The sequence below is a fragment of the Crocuta crocuta genome, unplaced genomic scaffold, assembly GCF_008692635.1.
Source record: "Crocuta crocuta isolate KB4526 unplaced genomic scaffold, BGI_CrCroc_1.0 scaffold176, whole genome shotgun sequence".
NCBI lineage: Eukaryota > Metazoa > Chordata > Mammalia > Carnivora > Hyaenidae > Crocuta > Crocuta crocuta.
In genome coordinates this window covers 10,042,398-10,065,505 of record NW_027531905.1, presented here as the reverse complement: position 1 = coordinate 10,065,505, position 23,108 = coordinate 10,042,398, and the positions used below count along the sequence as shown (strand labels likewise).

Sequence of the window (23,108 nt, the reverse complement as noted above, 5' to 3'; positions counted from 1 at the left end):
AAAAGGGCTAATTTCCAGGATGCTGGCTGCACCAATGTCCAAAAGCCCTGGACTGCTCAGGCATCTGTTCCTGCTCAACACTGGCCCCTCCTTGGGCCTTGTCCCCACTATCAATCGTCAGCTGGTGACTCCCTGGCGGCCTGTTCCTCCTAAGCACACTCGCTTGGGAGAGTACAAAAGGCGATTTGAAATTAGATCAAAGGCACTTACTGGGAAGCTGGGCGAATGCATGCAACACTGTTCTAAGCCTCTCCTAGTTGAAGACAATTACTAATTTATTTCCTTAAAAATTGGATTTATAACATTGGTGTTCTCTATAAATCAGTTAATTAGGTAGAGGAACGTATGAATATGAAAGGAAATACGTTGGATGCTAGCTTCTAACGCAGATTCAGAGGAAAGGCTCACTTGCCTGCTATTAAAACCTAGTGCTGGAGCAAGAAATGTGGTTGTGAGGCAAGGAGGAACTGAGAAGTAAACTCATGAGGACACTTTTGAAAATGTTATGAGGATTAGTGATAGCTGTAAAGAGATTTTAAAGGCACGACTTGGGACACTTATTCAGAACTTCACCATAAAATAGTAACATAAACGTTTCTACTTGTGCAAGAATCCAGGAAATAAAATAACCTTTATTGCGATGTCCTCTGTCTCCACAGGACGGAGACGCCTTGTTGATTGCTCATAGCTGTCCAGGTGATATCTTCCAGGCTGCTTCCTGTTTATAGTTTTCGGCTGCTGCATTCCAAGTGGGAAAAAACACAAGTTGAAGTTTTATGTAAAAAAAAAAAAAAGAAAAAAGAGGTTTACTAAACATTAAGTCATATTGCTACTTCTCCGCTTGAATTCCAAGAAAAAGAAATAAGTAAAGTGAATGTGATATTTTAATTATTTCAATGTCTTTTCCAAATAAAAAAACAAATAATAACAAAGTGTTAAGCTACAATTTTAAACCTATTCACAAGTCTTCTTTAAGAAATTTTTTTAAATGTTTTATTTTATTTCTGAGAGAGACAGCGTGAGCAGGGGAGGGTCAGAGAGAGAGGGAGGCACAGAATCTGAAGCAGGCTCCAGGCTCTGAGCTAGCTGTCAGCACAGAGCCTGATGCGGGGCTCGAACCCACGAACCTTGAGATCATGACCTGAGCCGAAGTTGGACGCTTAACCAACTGAGCCACCCAGGCATCCCAATTCACAAGCCTTTTAAGAAAAATTAAAAATACAAAAATGTGATACTTGCAACGGATGGAATTTAAAGTGCGGAGCCCTAAACTGGGTATTGGATACTCTTTTTTCAGCTCTCCGCATAATATGCCTGTGCATATTATGCAGTAAAAAACTGCATGCATGTCAAAGGCAAACAGACTAACTCAGATTAAACTAGAATCTACTTGTAAGACCATCGGGCTTGTACATGCTCCAACAGTACATTTTTGATCACCCTCTGAATCATGAGGATTTTGAATCTCCTATACTCATATAACTCAGATCAGGCTACACATTACCCAAGGATCCACTATGGAGGAGAAAAAGTATAATAATCTGGGATTTTTTTTGGTCCAAATATGTATGTATATTATTTCATAAGTATACAAACACTATATAATGCTGATGTAAGCACAACAAAATGATCCAGTCTTTCCCAAATGTTATATAGCATTGCTCCTAGTCAAAGGAATAATGCATTCATTACACAGAGGATGCCAGCTGAGGTTGAACAGTCCTCACATGTTTAAAATGAAATTGAATTAGGTCATTGAAATTTGTTATTCTCTAAACTTGACTTCAATTTTGTGTAAATAGAGACATATGGCTAAAGGGAAGGTAGAAAATTCAGCTCTGTAAACTTCTAATTTAGAAAAATATATAAGCTCAAAGTTTGTACCAGGAATCTAGTGAATAAGTATCTCAACAAAAAATAATTACCTGTCTTACTTAACTACTTTATAGATTTTATGAATGCTAAATAATAATATACTTTAAAACTGTTCAATTACCTATAAAAGTAAAGTATTCTAGAATTATGAAACTTTTTTTTTGGCCTGGAATTGGAGGTTTAGCTTTTTGAAAAATCCACTGAATTGGGAATCCTACTATGGGAATTGGAAATGTCCTCAAATAATCGGTAATTTAATCCAAACAAGATATTGCTCTTCCAATTTTCATCAATTGTTATATCAACACAACATCAAATTATCAAGTAGTACATTGCTAGGCTACATGCAAATAAACACACAGATCAAAAAGGTACTGAGCAGAACAAGCAGTGATTCTGTCCCATAGAAAATACTCAGCATTTAACTTATAAGAACAGAGATTGTTCCTGAAATTTTATTTTAGTTTTGTTTTTCTTTTCACAATCCCACAGATGACCCTGGAAGTACATCGCCTGAGATACAGAAAGTCACTATCCTTTAAGCTAAGTGTATCTTCCTCTTGAGAGAGGTCTATGCCTTTACATAAGTCCACTGTCTTCTAGAGTCTTTAATTCTATAGTAGTATTACCCCAGAGGTCCAAAAGGAATGACGTCATGTTCTTCACAAAACCAAGGAGAGGGTGGGAGGAGGAAATGTGTTGACAGAGATTTGAGTCGGAGTTCCACAGATGTAATTTGAAGAGACTTTGGCTCTAGAATGTCACTAATTCTCCATGGAGATTCTACAGCCAAAACCACTTAACTCTAAGCTTTTACAGAATACATAGCATCTTAAACTCTCAAGAAGAAGTTTCCATTAGTGTTATTTTCAAACACACAGCTTTTTTCACTCCATTTAAAAAAGTTTGTCGTTTGTGGTTTGGCCCATCAGCAGTGATGAATGACCCTGAAAGACATCAGAAGTCCAGTCTGGTTTCAATAACCCTGAAGATACTGAATGCACTTGAAGGGGATTCTTTTTTCCTTCCAACAACCTTTACTTAGTTCAATTTTTCTTCTATTCCTCATCTCATGCAAAGGTTCTTTAGATTTCCCTAACACCACAAACCTGACCTCCTACGTCCTCACTCTACTCATCCCCACATCTCTGAGAGATGATCTAATAAGTTCTATGATATCTCCTACAATCTCAAATGATGACAACGCCTGTTCTTTTTTTTTTTAAGGTTTTTATTTATTTCTAGGAGAGAGAGAGAGAGAGAGACTGCGTGAGCAGGGGAGGGTCAGAGAGAGAGGGAGTCACAGACTGAAACAGGCTCCAGGCTCCGAGCTGGCAGTCAGCACAGAGCCCGACGCGGGGCCCGAACCTGTTCTAATCAAATACTTGACTTTCCTGCTGCCTCAAAGTGTTGACACGCTATAATGTGTTCTTGTCTTTGTGTCCATGGCCACACAATAGCAAACAAACATTTGGATGCATTGTTACTTCAGTGTATATAGGCATGGATCGTAGTTCCTTCTCAGACAAAATCACACTTGCTCAATAAAATAACTTAATGGAGAGTAAAAAATAACTCCAGAAAAGCAGAAGAAAACAGCAAGTCTAAATATAGTTGCGTGCTCATCTCAACTATTCTTAGTAGTTTTAAACATGATGTAAAGAAAAATTTAATATAGATTGACTTCCTGGTAAAAAGACTTTCCAAGCCTCAGTTAATTCCAGTCAAGAGACTGCATGTGTAATATTGTTTGGTTACATAAATAGTAAATATATTTTTGTCTAATAGTAACATGTATAACTAATATTAATTATGTGACTCACTTTAGAATAACATCTTTCTATTTTATTGTTATGAAATATACATATAGATTTTAAAGACTTTCTTCAGAATTTTTCAGAAACACCTTTCAAGAAAGTGGTATGATAGAGTCTCATTGATTTAAATATTAACTAATGGCTAATGACTCTCAAGTTTACATCTCCAATGCTGACTTCTCTTTTTAGATGTCAGTCAATATCTCAAAATTATCATGTGCAAATATGCCTTTTGATTCTACCTCAATGCCAATCTACTCACTTCTTAGCCTCTCTATCCATTTGATCAGCAAGTCTTAATCAGCTCAACGTAAAATGAGTACACTGAATTTGCTCACTTTCTCACAATGTCCACTGCAACTGCCACAAAAACTCTAACCATCATCTTGTTGCCTATGTGATTGTAATAATCTCCTCACTGATCTATCTGTTCTATTCTTGTTACCACTGATTACTGTCAACCTAGTAGCCACCTAGCCAAAGTGATCTTTTAAAAATATAACCAAAGTTATATTAGTCCCTACTTTAAAACCCTCCAGTGGTTTCCTATTGCATGTCAATACAATCCAGACCCTCAGTCCTTGTTATTACCTTGTCTTCTCTCTCCATTCTTCACCAGGCTTCAACAACAGTGTCCCTTCAACACACCGAATTCATTCTCACCTTAGGGTTTTTGCAACTACTAGTTCTCTGCCTGACATGCTTTTCTTCCCCAGATCTTTGCTGAGCAGGCCTCAGCCCAAATATCAGCTCTTTAGAGGGGCCCTTCTGGGAAATGACCACTCTCCGTCCAGTATCCCAGTCACTCTCTCATACTTATTTTATTTTCTTCGAAGTGAAATTATCTCATTTTTTAAACTTATCATCTGACTCCTGCCTCAAGAAAGCAAACTCTGACGAGTATGAAGTTGTTTGCCTTGTTCGTAGCTATATTCCTGAAGTACAGGGTAGGCAGTAAATCTAGAAACACAGGCAAATGCATGGTACATGTCACATTACATGTAACAAATACAGAACAAAATATATTGACCATGTTTCCAGGCTGTATGTAGATACTAAGTAAATATTTGTGTAAGGGATAAGTAAACTGGTTTAGGAGTTACAAGAGTCAGGTTTTAATTTTGGCTCTGCTGCTTACTAATATGGCTTTATTCAAGACACACAATACACACACTCAGTATACTCAGTTGGAAAATAAATATAGGTAATATAATGTTATATTAAGTGAGTCAAAGATATAATACATCAAAAAACACTTTTTAAACTAAAAAGTGTAGCTCAAAGGTATTAAAAGAATATGGTATAGGAAAAAAAAGAAGATGGTATGGGAGCTGTTAAGCTCATTCAGCATTATTTTATATAAAGTTTTAAGTAGATAACACTTTTTAATGTTTATTTTTGAGAGAGAGCGAGAGAGAGAGAGAGAGCGAACGCACTTGTGCATGTGCAAGCAGGGGAGGAGCAGAGAGAGAGAGAGAGAAAATCCTAAGCAGGCTCCACACTGTTAGCACAGAACCCACCGTGAGGCTCGACCCCATGAACTGAGATCATGACCTGAACTGAAATCAAGAACCAAACGCTTAACCAACTGAGCCACCCAGGTGCCTGTGGGATAGACAATCTTTCAATTTTTTTTCAGTTGAACATGTGATGTCCCTCTTGGGATAATTCTTTGAAGATTTCTAATGTCAAGCCTTTTAGATATGTTTATAATTTTTAGACTTTTGAAGTATGTTGTAGAAGCAGGTGGCAATTTTTCTTCATATAGGTTAAAAGCAAAGCTTACAATTTCTTTTTTTTTTTTAATGTTTTATTTATTTCTAGAAGAGAGAGATATAGACAGCGTGAACAAGGGAGGGTCAGAGAGAGAGAGAGACACAGACTCTGAAACAGGCTCCAGGCTCTGAGCTGGCAGTCAGCACAGAGCCCGATGCGGGGCTCGAACCCATGAACCGCGAGATCATGACCTAAGCGAAAGTCGGACGCTTAACTGACTAAGCCACCCAGGCACCCAAAGCTTACAATTTCTTTTAATTGCACTCATTGAAAATCATCCAGTCTTGGGACTGTTACAGATTCACAGTTTCAATAACAAGAAAAAGCACCTACCACTGCTGTGTGTTTCTTACAGGACTCGAAAGGAAGAGAACCTTCACCAGGTCGCCAGCTATCCTCACCAATCTCATCACTCAGGAGAAACTCATTCAGCTTCTGAACACTGCAAAAACCAAAAAACAAAAAAAAGCAGGTTAAAAATAAAAGTGCCAATGATGAAGATCTACCAAAATAAACAAGCATTTCCTTCACCAATTATCTATCATGTTGAGTAAGCCCCTTCTGAGAGTCATTTCCCAAAGCCACCTGGGGGGAATTCAGCTCAGAGGAACAAGCATCCTAACTAAAGTGCCCAAGAATGATGGGCTCCCAGGACCTGGGACTTTCAGTACGATAACTAGAAAAGTATCAGAAAAACTAGAAATAATTTGTCACTGCCTTGAATTCAGTCAAAATTTTTTGCACTAATTTTTTTGGTAATTATGTTTCTTGTCAAAACCAGTAGAGTTGAGGAGGAACTTGAAACAGAGAGGTTAAAAATGCCAATGAGGTAAGTACCCATTATTCTAATTTTATAAATGAGGGGAAATAGGTTATAGAGAAACTGAGTAGCCTGCCTAAAAGCATTTAGCATATAACATACAGATCTGGGGTCCATGACCATTCCTCCATCTTCCTTAAGCTTTATTCACTACACATATTTTCGGAACCTGGCAATAAGATGGGCCTCTAGAGAGTTACTGCTCTGTGTTGGCAAAGGACCAGAGGCATCAGCATCACCTAGAGGTCACCAGAGACTCTCTGGCCCCACCCAAAACCTACTGTATCAAAATACTCATTTTCACAAGATTCTGAAGTGCTTCATAAGCATGTTACCACTCTAGGAGAGTGGTTTGCAAACATTCTTTTTGATGGTCTTCTTGGGTAGGGCATGAGGCTCCTTGGCCCGCCTACCCTTCCCATTCTAATTTTTTCAAACCAGTGTTATACAATTAGGAACAAAAATAAAGAACCAAAGAAAGCAATAGCATGATTTGAAAGCATCTGCCTATAAATAAAATAATATGCTAAAGAAAATTCTATGAAACTGAAGAGGAAAAGAAATGCTTCTTTTAGCATGCTAGGATGCTGAAAGTAGAATCACTGGTTTGCAACATGCAGCATCAACCACAGGGGAAATACTGCCTTTGTTAGGAAACTAGGAAAAAAGATTTTAAACAAAAAATGTATATATATTTTTTCATTTGAGCTTGTAGTCAAGTGCCTCCAAATAGGTCTGCAAAGCTTGTGGGGTGTGTGTGTGTGTGTGTGTGTGTGTGTGTGTGTGAGAGAGATAGACTAATAAAATGAAAAAAAGTACATTTAACTCAGTCTGTTTCCCGTCATCTTTAAGCCCAGTGGCATTGCATTCCATAAAAACTGCTTCTTTTCATTGGAAACATAAAGGTAAATAAATTCCATTGTGGCAGTCTAATTATTAGCTTCCAAAATGCATTTACAGAGAAATAAGAAGGATAACTGTTGAAGAATTCTGACTGAATAATACTCCATTGTCTGTATATGTCACATTTTATTTATGTATTCATCCATTGATGGACGTTGGGTTGTTTCCACTTTTTGGCTACTGTGAATAATGGGTGTGCAAATATCTATTCAAGTTCCTGCTGCCTTGAATTTTGGGGGTATATAGCCAAAGGTGGAATTGCTGCATTGTATGGTGATTCTATGCTTAATTTTTTGAGGAACCATCATACTGTTTCCAACAGCACCTGCACCAGGGTTCTGGAATTCATGACTCAATGTATCAGAGTTATGATAACAAGGATGAACCTTGAAGACATTATGGTAAGTAAAATAAACCAGGCACAAAAATGCCTCATAAATATTGTATGATTCCACTCTATTTGGGACCTAGAATAGTCAAATTCATAGAGACTGAAACTCAGTGGTGGTTTCCAGGGGCTTGGGGGAGAGGCAAACAGGGAGTTATTGTTTGGTGAGTATAGATTCAAATGTGAGGAGCTGAAGAAGTTCTGGAATGGACTGTGGTGATCAATGCACACCAATGTAAACATACTTAATGCGACTGAACTATACACATAAAATGGCTTAAGTGGCAAATTTTATGTTATGTATATTTTACTGCTATTAAAAAAAGAATTTGAGACCCCTCAAAAAAAGGAAAAAAGGAAGAATGAGAAAAGAAGAGCTTTAGTTTGTGTACTTTCTTTGAGTCTTTGTCAGCAAATACTGACCTTACAGAACTTATAGAAAGATACCTTAGAAATGCCTTATGAAATGGTAGTTTATAAATCTTAAATGGCAGCTATTTCTTCTGTATTTTTAAATTGAGGGATCATTGACATATAACATTTATGTTAGTTTCAGGTGTACAACATAATGATTCAATACTTGTATATATAGCCATGTGATCATCATAATGCCTAGTTAACATCATCACCGTACATAGTTACAATTTTTTTCTTGTGATAAGAACTTCTAAGATCTACCTCAGAAGTAGTAGTAAAAGATCTTCTTCACCTTAATATTTAGTTGTCATTCTGCCCTTTTATTTTGAAGAGTGGATTTTAGGAAGCACAGCTTTGCCATTCAAAAAATACCTTTTAGGGGCACCTGGATGGCTCAGTGGGTTAAGCATCTGACTCTTGGTTTGGGCTCATGATCTCACAGGTTTGTGAGATCCAACCCTGCATCGAGCTCTGAGCTGACAGCATGAAGGCCGCTTGGGATTCTCTCTTTCCCTCTGTCTCTCTGCTTCTTCTTCACACACACACACACACACACACACTCATGCACGCACACACATATGCACGTATGCACGCATGTGCTTGTGCTCTCTCTCAACATAAATAAGTAAATAAATGAATGAATGAACTTTTTATTAAAAAAGAATACTTTTTAAACAATCAGACACTACGTCTTTGCACACTAAGGAAGTCCAGAGGCCAGGCTCATTTGCCTTTGTAACTCTATGTCTAGCTGTTCCTAGTATATATTACTCAATGAATGCTCAATAAATCAAAGAAGGGATAAACCAATGATTCACACATTTAAGTAAAGTCAGTTGATTCAACTCTCCATTTCACTTTTCTAGTACACACTGAAGCTTTTATGAAATCTTACTGAAGCTTTTATAGAATTAATGAGCACTATTCTTGCTAAACATCAGGAAGTAGTGGTCTCTGAGTGTTAAGTGGGGCATGGAGAGAACTTTCTTTCCTCTCCATAACACCCCACTTTAGAACTCCAATTATAGTGAATATCAGAGGATCCCAAGATGAACACTTCTCTGAACCTCTCTTTCCTTTCCATGCCCCTGCCCCATCATTCTAGGCTGAGGGTCTCTGGCAACACTGTTGTGTAATTTTTTATTATCGTCTATCTCTCCCATTACACTGTGAACTCCTTAAGAGCAAAGATTTTCATCTTCAGAATCTAGCCCCAGGCTAAAAATACAACATAGTAATTTCTCAAGAAATGTCTGGTGAATGAAAAAATGAGTAATACAAAAGCATTTCTTATTCATATGAGGTCCTTTCAGAAATCACTAGGGCAAAGCAATTATGGAAAATGCAGGAATCCTGACCAGGGGTGAAGTAACTGCCACCATGCTGCTGGGATTATATATTAAAAATCCACTCCTCTCCTTAAAATAACAAATGGCACCCCTTTGCCTTCAGTGTCCTTAGATCATTTACAGGCTGATCAGGATCTCATTGTTCAGCTTCATCCCCTGCTACTTTGCACATCAGAAACTTCCACTAATTACACTCAGCTACATTTAGTCCTCTGAATGTACCAAGATCTCTCACCTACTTACTCACTCCTTCACTGTGAATATGTTGCTGTGTCAGATTGAACATGTTTTCCCTTTTTCTTCAACTGATCGAGTCCTACCTATTCTTTAAGGTCTTACAGAAGAACGATGGTTTTAAATCTTCACTGACCAGATTGTCTGCCTTCTCTCTCAATGAGCTTTAGTGAGCTTTACATATGGGCCCATGGCATTCTGTGTACATTTCTGTAATAGCATAACATACCATATTGTGCTGAGTTTCCCTTCCTGGTCTCTCCAGCTAGACTGTGGGCTCCCTGCAGATTTCACTCTATCTTTCATCTTTGCAATTCCTAATACCTAGCAATGTATTGGAAGTATCAACAAATGCATGTAGACCTACAGAAGATATCTCTCTGAAGCACAAAGTGAGGATTAATAAAATGGGGGTAAATTAGTAAAATACAAATTGGTAGAGTCCATAAAATATTTAGGCAATGTGCTGGGCACTGTTTATAGACTATCTCATTTAATTGTCTCCATTGCCATAAGCATGAGCTATTATTGTGCTCATTTGATAAGTGAGGAAGTTGAGCTATAACGACACTAAATAATGCACTTGAAGTTGAACAATGTGTATTCTGTGGTACTAGGATTTGACAGCAGGTGTATTTGATACCAACCAATTTCCTAGCCTGCCTCCACCATTTTTACAGTTCAGTGTTTTACTAATTTTACATGTGTTTGGATACTTCATATGCGTTTAAAGTATTAGTTACACATGTCATTTTTTCACTTTCAAAGTTTCACTTTGGGTGTATAGATAAAGTTTGAGTACCTTGGACAGGTGCTATTATGTTCATTAGGAATAAATGATTTTGTACTGGCAATTGTGTACTTTTCCCGTAGGAACTATGAAAATTTTGTAAACAGGGACCAGGTATGCATGCTCTATGATCAATATCAGTAATAATTTATTTGATCAAATGTAACTGTAGTGGACTAGCCAAGCTTACATTCCTTTCTGAGGTACATGAGAAAAAGGATACAGTTATTTTTCAACACAGTAAGGGATTGGTTTTATACATTTTTCTCTTAGCGAATAATATGTCTGGACCATAGATATTGCATGATCCATCAAATACCAGAAACCTAAACTGAAATTATGTATAAAGGAAACAACATATCAAATTACATTCTCTTCCAGCAAAGCAAAAAACACATAAATCATTTTCTTACAAATAAAGCAAAGTGGAAAAGTGAAGCAAGCATCCTGGAAAATCACTCTTACCCAAGTGTTTTAATATTTTATTTTATTATTTTTTAAATATTTATTTTTGATAGAGAAAGAAAGAGGGAGACAAAGGATCTGAAGCAGGCTCTGCACTGAGAACAGAGAGCTTAATGAGGTGCTCGAACTCATGAACAGTGAGATCATGACCTGAGCTGAAGTCAGATGCATTTTAAACGTCTGAGCCACCCAGACACCCCAAACTAAACAGTTTCATTTTTATTTTTTAATGTTTATCTATTTTTCAGAGAAAGAGAGACAGAGAGCGAGCGAGCATGACCAGGGGAGGGGTGAGGAGGGAACAGAAGATTTGAAATGGGTTTTAGGCTGATAGCAGAGAGCTCCTGTTGGGGCTCAAACTCATGAACCTCAAGATCTCAACCTGTGCTGAAGCCCAATGCTTAACCGACTGATCCACCCAGGCACCCCCCAAACTAAACTTTTTAAAAGGAAGTGGAGAATTTTTGTGTAGGAAAGAATTTTACATGGCATGGAATTTTCCTACAATAGAGTTTATAAGTCTCTTACAGGCATGTATAACATGAGTTTGGGAGTATGCTACACTCCATTCTAACCCACTGAATTTCAGAATGCATTTAAGAGTGCAATGGAGAACTTATGACTTCCGCGGTCCTGAACAGGAGGTTTCAAAATCAGCTCACCAAAGTCTCCGATTATAAACAGGCTGCTCAGCTCACTGTGGGCCAACTGGCATCAAAGACTGGTCACAGGCTCCCAGGCACAGCAGGAAATGCCAAGCCCAGTCAAAATTGGGAAAAAGCTCATTTGGGTTCCCAGAGCCAGCACACAGAGGGGAAAAAGCCCTGGCCTCCCCTGTTGGTCGGTCATCTCTGTAGGACCCACAAATCAACCACTGAGACTCATTTTAGAGAAGTGAGTGTTTATATGCTGATTCTATTCAGCCTATGGCTTGGGAAATCTGGAGCTGAGCCCTGAAAACAGACTGGTCTTTATCAAACTGGCAAATGCCTTTCCCCAAGATATAACGAAGAAAGAGTGCTATGCAGAAATATACAACGAATATTATCCACTCTCAACTTTACTGGGATTTACTACAGTAGGATTATATACTATGAAGTGGGAAGAAACTCTTGGGTTTTCTGCTGGTTTTTTTTTCTGTTATTATTTTTTTTCCCAAATACACTCTTAAAGTCCTCTTGATGCTTGGTAACCTCCTGACTTTAGAGAAGTTATCTGTTATAAGTTATCAACTAACTTTTATATCCCCACTTGTGGTACAAAGTCAAATTCCAATTAAAAATGAAACCATGAGAAGGACAGCTATTAAATGGAGAAAATGAAAATAAGGACCAAAATAGCAGACTTTGGCCATTTATCAATTTTATTGTTTGAAGTAGCTTCCCTTCCAGAGCACCGCCTAATTTGGAAGTGGTGCTACAAAAATCAGTCAGTGTTCCGCACAACTGTTTCGGAGGCAGAACAGTAAGAAAAGAAAATGAGGCAGATGAAGCCAGAGGGCCTGATCTTTAAATTCTCACAGTTCTAGAACTGTTTACTAGTAACACAACTTAGAGAAGAGGATTGAAATCATTTTGAGATACTACTGTAACCAATCAGAACCTATTTATAATAAGATAATGTATATGCATCTGAATGTTATTTGGTAGTAAGCCATTGTTAAACCAATATAAACTATTGCCTAAAACTGAAGATTCTGATATTTAAATACCAAATACTAGTTTTCTTAGTATTACATAGCCATTGGGAAAATTATCTCATTTGAAAGACCTTACAAGAAATGTTCAGCATTGCTATCAATGACAATTCCAGTCATCATATATTTAAGGCCTCCATTTTCCAATTTTTCTCAGTATTGCAACATCTTGACATTTCTTTCAAAAGCCAGACGTGATATAACTGTTTATGAAACACGCTGAGGTTTTATAAAGTTTATAAGATCTTATACAATAAGCAAAATACTTTAAGACTTTTTTTTGTGATGCAGTAGATTGTGGCACAAACAGCTATATGATATAGTTCGGTAGCATACTTATTTATACAATACAAGAAAAATGGGAAAATGGTCATTATCATATCACATTTATTTTTATTGTTGTGCATTGTGGGAAACTGTGAGTCTGAGACAAACTATCTGGTTAAAAACACTAGAGAGCACATTTAAAATGAGCAAAATGTGGAGTGGGTTTGCAGTCTTTCCATTTGTAGAAGTCATGGGCCTTACTTAAACATTTTTCTAGATTAAATTAAAATTAAAACAGTATCTATGTGCTGATGGGAACACTGTCCATCACTGTTAGTGCAAATATAAACTGACACAGCTTCACTGGAAATAATATGGCCATTTTCATTTAAAAAAATCTTAAAAATGTATATATCTTTTGACCTATCACTCTCTAAGTGTAAAGCAACATAACAATATTCATTAAGGATCTTAAAAATATACTTATTGTTTATATAACTGAACACCAAAAAATAATCTAATGGAAAAAATGGGCAGAAGACATAAGTAGACATTTCATCAAAGACATATAGATGGCCAACAGATACATGAAAAGATGCTCAACATCATTCATCATCAGGGAAATGCAAATCAAAACCACAGTAAAATTATCACCTCACAGTGTCAGAATGCTTGAAATAAAAAATACAATAAACAACAAGTATTGGTGAGGATGTAGAGAAAAAGGAATCCTCTGAACTACTGGTGCGAATGCAAACTGGTACAGCCACTGTGGAAGACAGTACGGAGGTTCCTCAAAAAATTAAATATAGAACTACCCTTCAATTCACTGATCCCACTACTGGGTATTTACCTAAAGAATACAAAAACATTAATTCGAAAGGAGCTATGCCCACCTATGTTTATTGAAGCACTATTTACAGTAGCCAAATGATGGAAACAGCCCAAGTATCCATCAATAGATGAATGGGTAAAGAAGAGATATCTATATATAGATATATATAAAGAGATATGTACATACACACACACACACACACAATGGAATATTACTCAACCATAGGAAAGAATGAAATCTTGTCATTTGCAACAATGTAGATGGAGCTAGAATGTATTATGCTAAGCAAAATAAGTTAGTCAGAGAAAGACAAATACCATATGACTTTACCCATATGTGGAATTTAAGAAACGAAATAAATGAACAAAGAAAGAGACAAACTAAGAAACAGATTCTTTATACAGAACAAAGTGATGGTGGGTGAGGGGAGGGGTAAAACAGTTGAAGGGAGTTAAGAGTACACTTATCTTGATGAGCACTGAGTAATGTATGGAATTACTGAATCACTATAATTATACTTGAAATTAATATAACACTTTACATTTATACTGGAATTAAAATAAGAGCCTTAACAAAAATTTTAAAAATATGCATACTGTTTATTTTTATTTACTTTTTTCTTTCATAGTTTATTGTCAAGTTGGTTTCCATATATCACCCAGTGCTCATCCCAACAAGTGCCCTCCTCCATGCCCATCACCCCCCTTCCCTTCTCCCCCACCTCCATCAGCCCTCAGTTTGTTCTCAGTATTCAAGAGTCTCTCATGGTTTGCCTCCCTCCCTCTCCTCAACTATTTTTCCCCTTCTCCTCCCCCATGGTCCTCTGTTAAGTTCCTCCTGATCCACTTATAAGTGCAAACATATGGTATCTGTCCTTCTCTGCCTGACTTATTTCGCTAAGCATAACACCCTCGAGTTCTATCCATGTTGCTACAAATGGCCAGATTTCATTCTTTCTCATTGCCATGTAGTATTCCATTGTATAGATGAATCACATCTTCTTGATCCATTCATCAGTTGATGGACATTTAGGTTCTTTCCATAATTTGGCTATTGTTGAGAGTGCTGCTATGAACATTGGGGTACATGGGCCCCTATATACATACTGTTTAAACTAGTACCCCCACTTCTAGAAATCTGTCTTAAGAAAATAATCAAAGAAAACTTTAAAGATAAAAACAGATGTTTATCACAATGTTAGTTATATTATTTATGCTAGGTAGAAAGTAGAAACATTCCAAATGCCCAATAAGGAGGTAATTATTAAATAAATTAGAATACAGTATTTCAATACAATAGACTATTGCATAGCTAAAAAAAATCATGATCTTAATGAAGGGAAAAATAAAAACAGTAAGTGAAATAAGGAGTCAAAAGCTACATAAATTCAAAACTTTTACTTTAAAATCATAGTTATTTTCATCGAAAAATAATTGTAAAAGACAGAAAAGTAGCGTATTAAAATTTTTAACAACGGGCAGCGATTTGAATGTTGTTTTTTAAACTTTTTCAAGATATATTATTTCCATAATGAGGCAAAGAACTCCAGACATTCCAGTGCATACCTTATGATGGCTTTGACTGCAAATCTGACCACTGTAGAGAGCAGGAACAGTGGGGTGACCAGGATATGAAAAAGAGACAATGAAGCAAAGGCCTCTGCAGGCTTTAGATTGTTCCCACTCGCATACGCGTGCGTCACAAACGTCTGTGCAAAGAAAGAAGTTCTTTAGAGAAAGCTGGAGAAAGTTTCACTAACGCTTACATTCAATTTTAGAAAATAACATATTCTGCTACCCCCAATATGTCCACTGCAAATATGAAAACAATTGCTTTATCCAAATTACTCCCTAGGAAAAATAATACTTGTTATTGGTAGAATACTTAATGGTTTACATGTCATCTTAGCAAGAAACTTGTGAGAAGGGCAGAACAGATTCTATTTACAGATTAGGAAACTGACTTCTGTCAAATTACTGAGTAGAGGGAGTAACTGTGAAGTGAACCTAGAGTTCTTAACAACCAGTCAGGTTCTTTCCAATGAACACTAAATTTTCAAAGAGAAAAAGAAGAAGTTCCATTGCTTTAGGGTACCTATTGTGTATCTTTACTAAAATTGCCAACATTATGCTTGATGCAGACATATTTACATTTCTAAATAAAATATGAGTTCCCAGGTTTGTCTTTTTAGTCTGAAATAGAATGTAATCTTCAGGTTGTTGATCTAACACAATTCTGATGTAAGAATGTCTGGGAACCAGGTCATGGAGATTAGAACAGTTAGTTCTCAACTACTGTTAATTTTGCTCTCCGGAGCAATTTGACAGTGTCTAGGGAGTGTTAATGGCCTCTAAGTGGTAGAGGCCATGGATGCTGCTATGCATCCTCAGGCAGAGGAAATGCCCTAACAACAAATAATTATCTGGGTCAAAAAGTTCATAGTGTCACAGGGAGAAACCCTGGATTAGAACTATTATAATGGGGACTGCAAAGAGAAAACTGGCAGAGATGAAGAACATATATTACCACCTACACATTTCTGCTCAAGAATCATTTCTAAACACTGACTCAGTTCCATGTTTAAAAGCAAGAGTAAGTTTCTTACAGCAAGAACAGCTGCGATGGGGATTGCCGCATTCATGAAGACTGTGGAAAGAAATCGAATACATCAGGTTCGTTCAACTGTGAAACATTCTCAGTAACTTTAAGTCATCATCTATTATTACTTTAACTTCCCTTGAAGACAGAGAGAACCAAGTGCCTTTTGTCTAGAGTCCACAAATGTTTCCCAGTTGGTATTTCCTTGTTCTCAGGCATATGAGTTCCTCCCACATGAGTCTTAATCAGAAAACATTTTCTCTTACTGAAAAGCTGTTTTCTATAAAATGTTACAAGCCGCAAAATTCATATAAAATGCTCCTTTAGTGGTGCAAATCACTAGACTTTAATAAATGTGCATTCTTGGAGTATTCACCATCTATATTTCACGTGGTCCCTAAACTAACTTAAATGTATGAAAATTAAGCTATTATATGGATAAAACCAAGAATTTGACATCACTTCAAATTCTCCTTCCAAAAGTGATATTTATTTTCATGTATAGACATTTTGCTAACAAAATAACTCCATATCCTGAACCCTCTGTTAGTTTAAATGTCTCTGCAGAAACATATTGCACTAATACTGGATACACATGATATGCATAACCGAAACAAAAACATTAAATTTAGGCTCAATTACTAGTATTTGGAGGTCACAGTAAAATCACAAAGCCAAATTGATAATTTGTAGTTATATTTTTTATAAACATAGAATTCTAGGGATTGGGGGCTAAAAGATTAAGTGAATTACTAACAGAGTGAGAGCTAGAACCTAGTTTTCTTGACATGCAGAAGAGAATCTACCCACAAATAAATCATCATCAGTCCTCATGATCTACTCTCATGAACTATCCTGAACCCTGAACACAGAATTAGATTGTGCTTTTGCAGGTCCAGATGTGGTGTGGTTATCAAATTCAAATTCTTGTATAATACTGCGAATTCAAACACTGCTCTGAGTTTTATAACAGCACAGAGGAGGAGCCACGTTTCTGCCTCCATCTTCTTTCTCTGGCTATTGTCACCCTGTTTTCTAAGTGTATTTCTTTCTTTACCCCTCATCATTGTTTATAATTCCTTTTATAGTCCACATTTTGAATAAGTAATCTCCCTTTGATGAGGAAGAGCAAGAACTGCTATTTGATTGAAAAAAAACCATTTATACAGCAATCTGCACCAAGTACATGTAGCAGGTACCCTTCCTATTGCATTACAAAGATGAAAATGAGAAGCTTCAGGTCACACAGCTGGGATTCAAACCAATGAAGTCTGGACTCTCCGACTGCTTGCTACCACGTTCCTCGGCTACTAAGAAGTCACCATCATTGAGGTATGATAAGAGTGCTTTACATACATTCTCATTTAATGATTACATCTACCATACACAATAATTAAGGAAGCAGCTTAGGAGAGTGAGTATCATGCAAGATTCCAAACTGGGAGGTGATACAGCTTGGATTTAAATGCAGATCTAGCAAACTGAAGAGGAAAAAATATAATACTGTCTTTTTGTCTTTTACCAATGGATGAAATCCATAAATAGCACACGACCATTTGGCAATGGAGACTAGGAAATTAACAGAATTTCCCTTCTCCCCAGATATTATTTCAACTGGCAAGAACACTGATTCACAAAAGCTGGATTTTCTCTTCTATTAGTAAGTGTGCTGTTTAATTTGCTTTTCAATATTTTCAGATACCACTGATTGAGCACCTTAATGTTTCAGGTACTAAACACTTTATCCATATTATCTTATTTAATTCCCCAAGATCCTCTTAATACTTCCCAGCTTCCTGATGAGAAAACTGAGACTTTACTGAAGACTGACCAAGGCTATAGAGCTGCCAAGTTGCTGAGACAGACTTTCATTTTGGGTCAGTTTGTCCTGTAAGACCCAACAGTAACCACTTTGTTAGACAGTTGACTTTTTTCTTTCATTATTTTTGTCTTCTTATGATGCTCTACAAATACTATTTATAAAATGTTTTTAACAGTTAATGAACAGTGTCACATTCACTGCCTCATTTGATTCTCACAATATACCTGTGGTAATGATTTTATTATTACACCAATTTTTAAAAATTTTTAATGTTTATTTATTTTTGAGAGAGAGAGACAGAGTGTTAGTGGGAGGGGCAGAGAGAGATGGAGACACAGAATCTGAAGCAGGCTCCAGGCTCTGAGCTGTCAGCACAGAGCCTGAGGTAGGGCTTAAACCCATGAACCATGAGATCATAACCTGAGTTGAAGTTGGACACTTAACCAACTGAGCCACCCAGGCACCCCTACACCAATTTTTAGATGAGGAAACTGAGGGATGGAGGTTGCTGAGCACTAGGCTATTTGCCAGGTGCTTGGTATGAGGTAATGAGTATGAAGCACTTGACATCGTGCCTCAAATAGAATCAATAACCCAATCAACATGTATAGCATTCATTATTTTAATCTTTACTACAGTCCTACATGATAAATATTATTATCATCTCACCTTATAGGTGAAAAAATTGAGGCTTGGAAGACATAAGTAACTTGGTCAAGGTCATATTGCTGAAGCAGCAGAGGTGGGATTTATAGCCAGTTCTATGCATCAACCATAGTTCCAGCTCCTAATCACCAAGAATACTGTATTTAAACTTATGGGCGCCTGGGTGGTTCAGTCAGTTAAGTTCCGACTCTTGGTTTCAGTTCAAGTCATGAGCTCACAGTTCGTGAGTTTGAGCCCCATGTCAGGCTCTGGTTAACAGCATGGAGCCTGCTTGGAATATTTTTTCTCTCTCTTTCTCTCAATCTGCCTCCTCCCACTTGTGCTCTCTCTGTCTCTATCAAAATAAACTTAAAAAACGTAAACATGGTCCAACTGGAATTTTACATCACTGACTCAAGAATTTCTGCTGCNACTATTTGTTAAAAAAAAAAAGAAAATATATTAAAAAGAAAAAAAAAGAATTTTCTGCTGCCTATCATATATACATGCTTCTGCATTTTTACCTTCATGATCTGTTGTTTTTCTCCCCTATTATGGCCTCTTCCTTCCTCTCCTTTTGCATAGCACATTCAGAAAACAATCCAAATCTCATGTCTGGAGACAGACAAGCTGGATTAACAACCCAACTCTGCCATTTAGTAGGTACCTGATTTAAGGGAAGTTTAAGCTCTCTCCACCTCAATCTTCTAATATCTAAAACAGAGTTAATAGTAGAATCTAAATAATTAGAAAGTTGGGAGCATTAAATGGGATGATACGTGTGGAGCCACTAATGGCAGTAATTGGCTGATTATCTCAATGTATTTTTATTTTGTCATTATTTCCGGCTGCATCCATCATTCTCATGAGTATTTCAGTCTGCTGCAAAAAGGAATGTATTCTCAGGATCACCACCTTAGAATCCTATTTTATAAATAAGTGGCTATCAATCATTTCATCTTCTAGCATTTTGACACCACATTAGAAGTGGTGCAGAGCTGGAAGATGAATCTCCTTTCCATTTCATTTCTAATGCATCAGGCTTTAGGGCTAGAATAAATGAGCTATATAAACCAACTTTTTTCTCTAAATTTATTTCACAAAAGAAGTATTCGTAATCTCTAAGAACTAAGTTAGTTTAGAATTCAAGAGGAATCAATGTATAAATCTACAAAACTTTAATTTGTTCAAGGTCTTGGGAACAATAGAGATAAGCAAAACTGACACATAAACCAAATCAAATGTTGGTGGGAGTAGTTCAGCTAAGTTTGTAAGAAATGTACTAACATAAACATAATTATTCTTGAGAGTACTCAGTGTCACTCTGAGAAAAAGACAATTTCTTAAATGATTGCTTTATCTAAAAATTAGAGTTGAAGTTTTTAAAAATGCTTCATGTGTAAAAGTTCTTGAAAATGTATTGAAAAAGAGGGTTTTATGTGAATGTAATTTTGGAAGCACTGACATTTTTTTTCTCCTGGATTTTCAAAAACAGAATGCTAAGTATAATTTTCAAAAAAATATAATATCATAAGCTCCCAGAGAGATAGGTAAGACAACTGCAGATAATTCTTGAGGATCTTTGGGGATAAGAAGGTCAATAATAATACAGTTAAAGTTAATAACCTTACCTAAATTTTTACTGAAAACCTAGTATTCATCCCAACTGTAACTGATGGTGATTTCAATTACAGGTACTATGCTCATCCCATCCAATTTTACAGATACAAAAACAAACAAACAAACAAATGAACAAACAAACACAAGGATTTCGGATGTAAAGTAACATGACAAAAGCACACATCTTATAACGAATCAAATTTAGGTCTACTCTAAGCCTATGCTAATCCTGCTCTTTAATTTAAATTTAAATAGGTTCATGTGGCCAGTGGCTAATGAACAGCACCCGTGTGGAAAATAAATGGGCTTCCTCTGATGAGTAGAAGGTCTCAGTGATCACCACCAAAGCTGAATAGACCACATATTTTTTGGTGGTTTTTATCACCATAGCAACTTACTGGAGAGTGATGTATAGAGTGCAAAGGTTTTGAGACTGGATAGTTCTTTCATTCTTGTTTCTTCTACACTTTTACAAAAGATGTGCTCCCAGGCATACAACTTTAGAAGTTTGATGCCTTTCAATATTTCATTTGTTTTCTTCAGTCTCTCAGTAGAATAATCCTATAAAACAAAGAAATAGAGAACAATGCATGCTGTATCCAAGTGAATCAAACAGGCAAGACCACATATATAACAAACAGGGATGAATGAGATCTTGATTTCTGCCTGGCTATGCTGCCGCTTGTGGCTTTGAGATCCCCGGAATAAAGTGTCCAATCCTCTGTGCTTCCACCTCCAATTGTAAAATGAAGAGTTGAATGAAATGGCTTCCAATTTCTTCCACCTAAAACCTCTCACGCTTCTGCTACTTTGAGTTAAATAAAAGCAGTTTCTTTAAGTCTCACATGGTTTCCTTGAATAATGTCTACAGATAGTAATTATAAACATTTAGGGAAATGATACAGAGACTTTCAATGGTTCCTTCTAACACTGAACTCATTTTATTCTCTCTTCAGCACTAGCACTCATACTTAGAAGAAAAGAAAACAATGAATGTAAGAAAAGTTAGTTTGCTACTTATTTGGGAATGTCAGGGTTGTATATGTTCACACGGTGTGTGAATACTGTATCTTCATAATACACTTCATAAAACTAAGGCTATTCCTTTTAACTTCAAGAGATTTCTGCATACTTCTTCATAAGCTCTTGTTTAAGGCTTAAATTAGATTTAATGATTACTAACAATTTGGGTTAAGTGTAAAGAGATTTTTTAGCACTTACAAGAGCCACAATTTACTCAGCCATTGCAATTTCTACCACCGTCAAATATTAGAATTTCCAGTAAGGTACATTATGACCTATGAACTATCAAAAGGAGCAGCACAAATGACCAAAAGGCAGATAGGATGAAGTAAAATTAGCAAATGGCTTGATTTTTGTTCACCTTCTGGTCTCTACCTAGTCTTAGATGCCTATCAAATGATTGGTACATGAGTAAATGAGTACAGTATGACTAGCTAAATGAAAGACAGATGTTTGAGGATAGTCCTGTCTCCACTTTGTGTTCCTCTTACTCACCTCTCTGTATTCATGTCCTAAAGTAAAGACAGGTAGATGGTTCAGACAGAAATAATGAGTAACCTCACCAGAAGCAACAGAAAAACAAGTGATAACAACCACCTGCATGACATGCAATTTGCTTGTCACAGTAGAAACCAACTTGGAAAACAATTCCATCAGTGGCAGCATCCCTACATTTTATGCCTGATTTACAGACAGCTTTGCTCATATTTAATCAAACTTTATTTCTGAACATGCTGTCAACAATTTTATTATTTGCAAACATTTATTTAAAAGAAGCCAATTCTTGCTCAAATAAAATGATTTCATGGCAAACTGAAGCCAGAAGGGGTCAATAATTGGGCTTTTTCTTGCTTGCCAAGTTGACCACGAACATATTCGGCCAGAGCAGCTGCCACTGAAATATTTCAGGGTAACTTCATAGAACATCACGTGGTTTGATTCAACTCTAGGGATATTTCACTTCAGAAACGATAAACTTGATGCTTTATTTGTTCTTTGATCCAATTCTCCCATATCAATAATTAATATCCAGTGGGCTCAAAAATAGACTTAGGTACATACTCTAGATCAATGATCTAGAAGAGTCAAAGCCTCATCACCTCATGGCATTTAACACCATCATGAATTGTGATTCTGGCATTTTGAGTTTAAGATCAAGTGATACATTTCAAATCCACTTTTAAAAAGTGCTTTTCCAAGTCACCTGGGTGGCTTAGCTGGTTAAGCATCTGACTTTGGCTCAGTTCATGATCTCATGTTTCTGTGGGTTTGAGCCCTGCCTCCAAATTTACATTGCCAGCACAGAGCCTGCTTCAGATTCTGTCTCCCTCTCTCTATCTGTCCCTCCCCCACTCGTTCTCTCTCTCTCTCTGTCTCTCAAATAAATGTAAATATTTAAAAGAAAAGTGTTTTTGCAACACAGAAGGTACACATTTGCCATCTAAGAATTGAAATGAAACATAATAGTTTCCAAATTATTCTGAGTGGCATGTATTAATTTCTTATTATTTTGAAAATGAAACAGCTTACTATATTTTCCTAGTAAAGTTTCCAAAAGATGTTAACTTACAAGAGTGCTCTTCTGAGCCTCTGCCAATTTTGTCGCGATGAAGTACTGAATGGGTGCCAGGAGTACAATGACAGCTGCCCCAACCAATGCGCTTGATCCAAGTAAATTATAGAGCAGAATCACTCCCATGATGATCTAGAAAAGAAAACATATGGAAACGGGAAAATGAAAAGGGACGTGGCCACTGCTGCATGAAAG

General features: G+C 36.7%; 1 protein-coding gene across 2 annotated transcripts in view; it reads right to left on the bottom strand.

Annotated features, from left to right (window-relative positions):
* Positions 1-23,108, bottom strand: part of ABCC9 (ATP binding cassette subfamily C member 9) — a 130,673-nt gene that overhangs the window by 75,683 nt on the left and 31,882 nt on the right. For both annotated transcript variants that reach the window (XM_077774540.1, XM_077774541.1), the window contains exons 12-17: positions 22,911-23,045; positions 20,716-20,878; positions 16,238-16,278; positions 15,198-15,340; positions 5,802-5,910; positions 631-738 (exon numbers count right to left, since the gene is read on the bottom strand). In XM_077774540.1, coding sequence (XP_077630666.1) covers positions 631-738; positions 5,802-5,910; positions 15,198-15,340; positions 16,238-16,278; positions 20,716-20,878; positions 22,911-23,045 — 699 coding nt within the window. The remainder of the gene's footprint in view (positions 1-630; positions 739-5,801; positions 5,911-15,197; positions 15,341-16,237; positions 16,279-20,715; positions 20,879-22,910; positions 23,046-23,108) is intronic.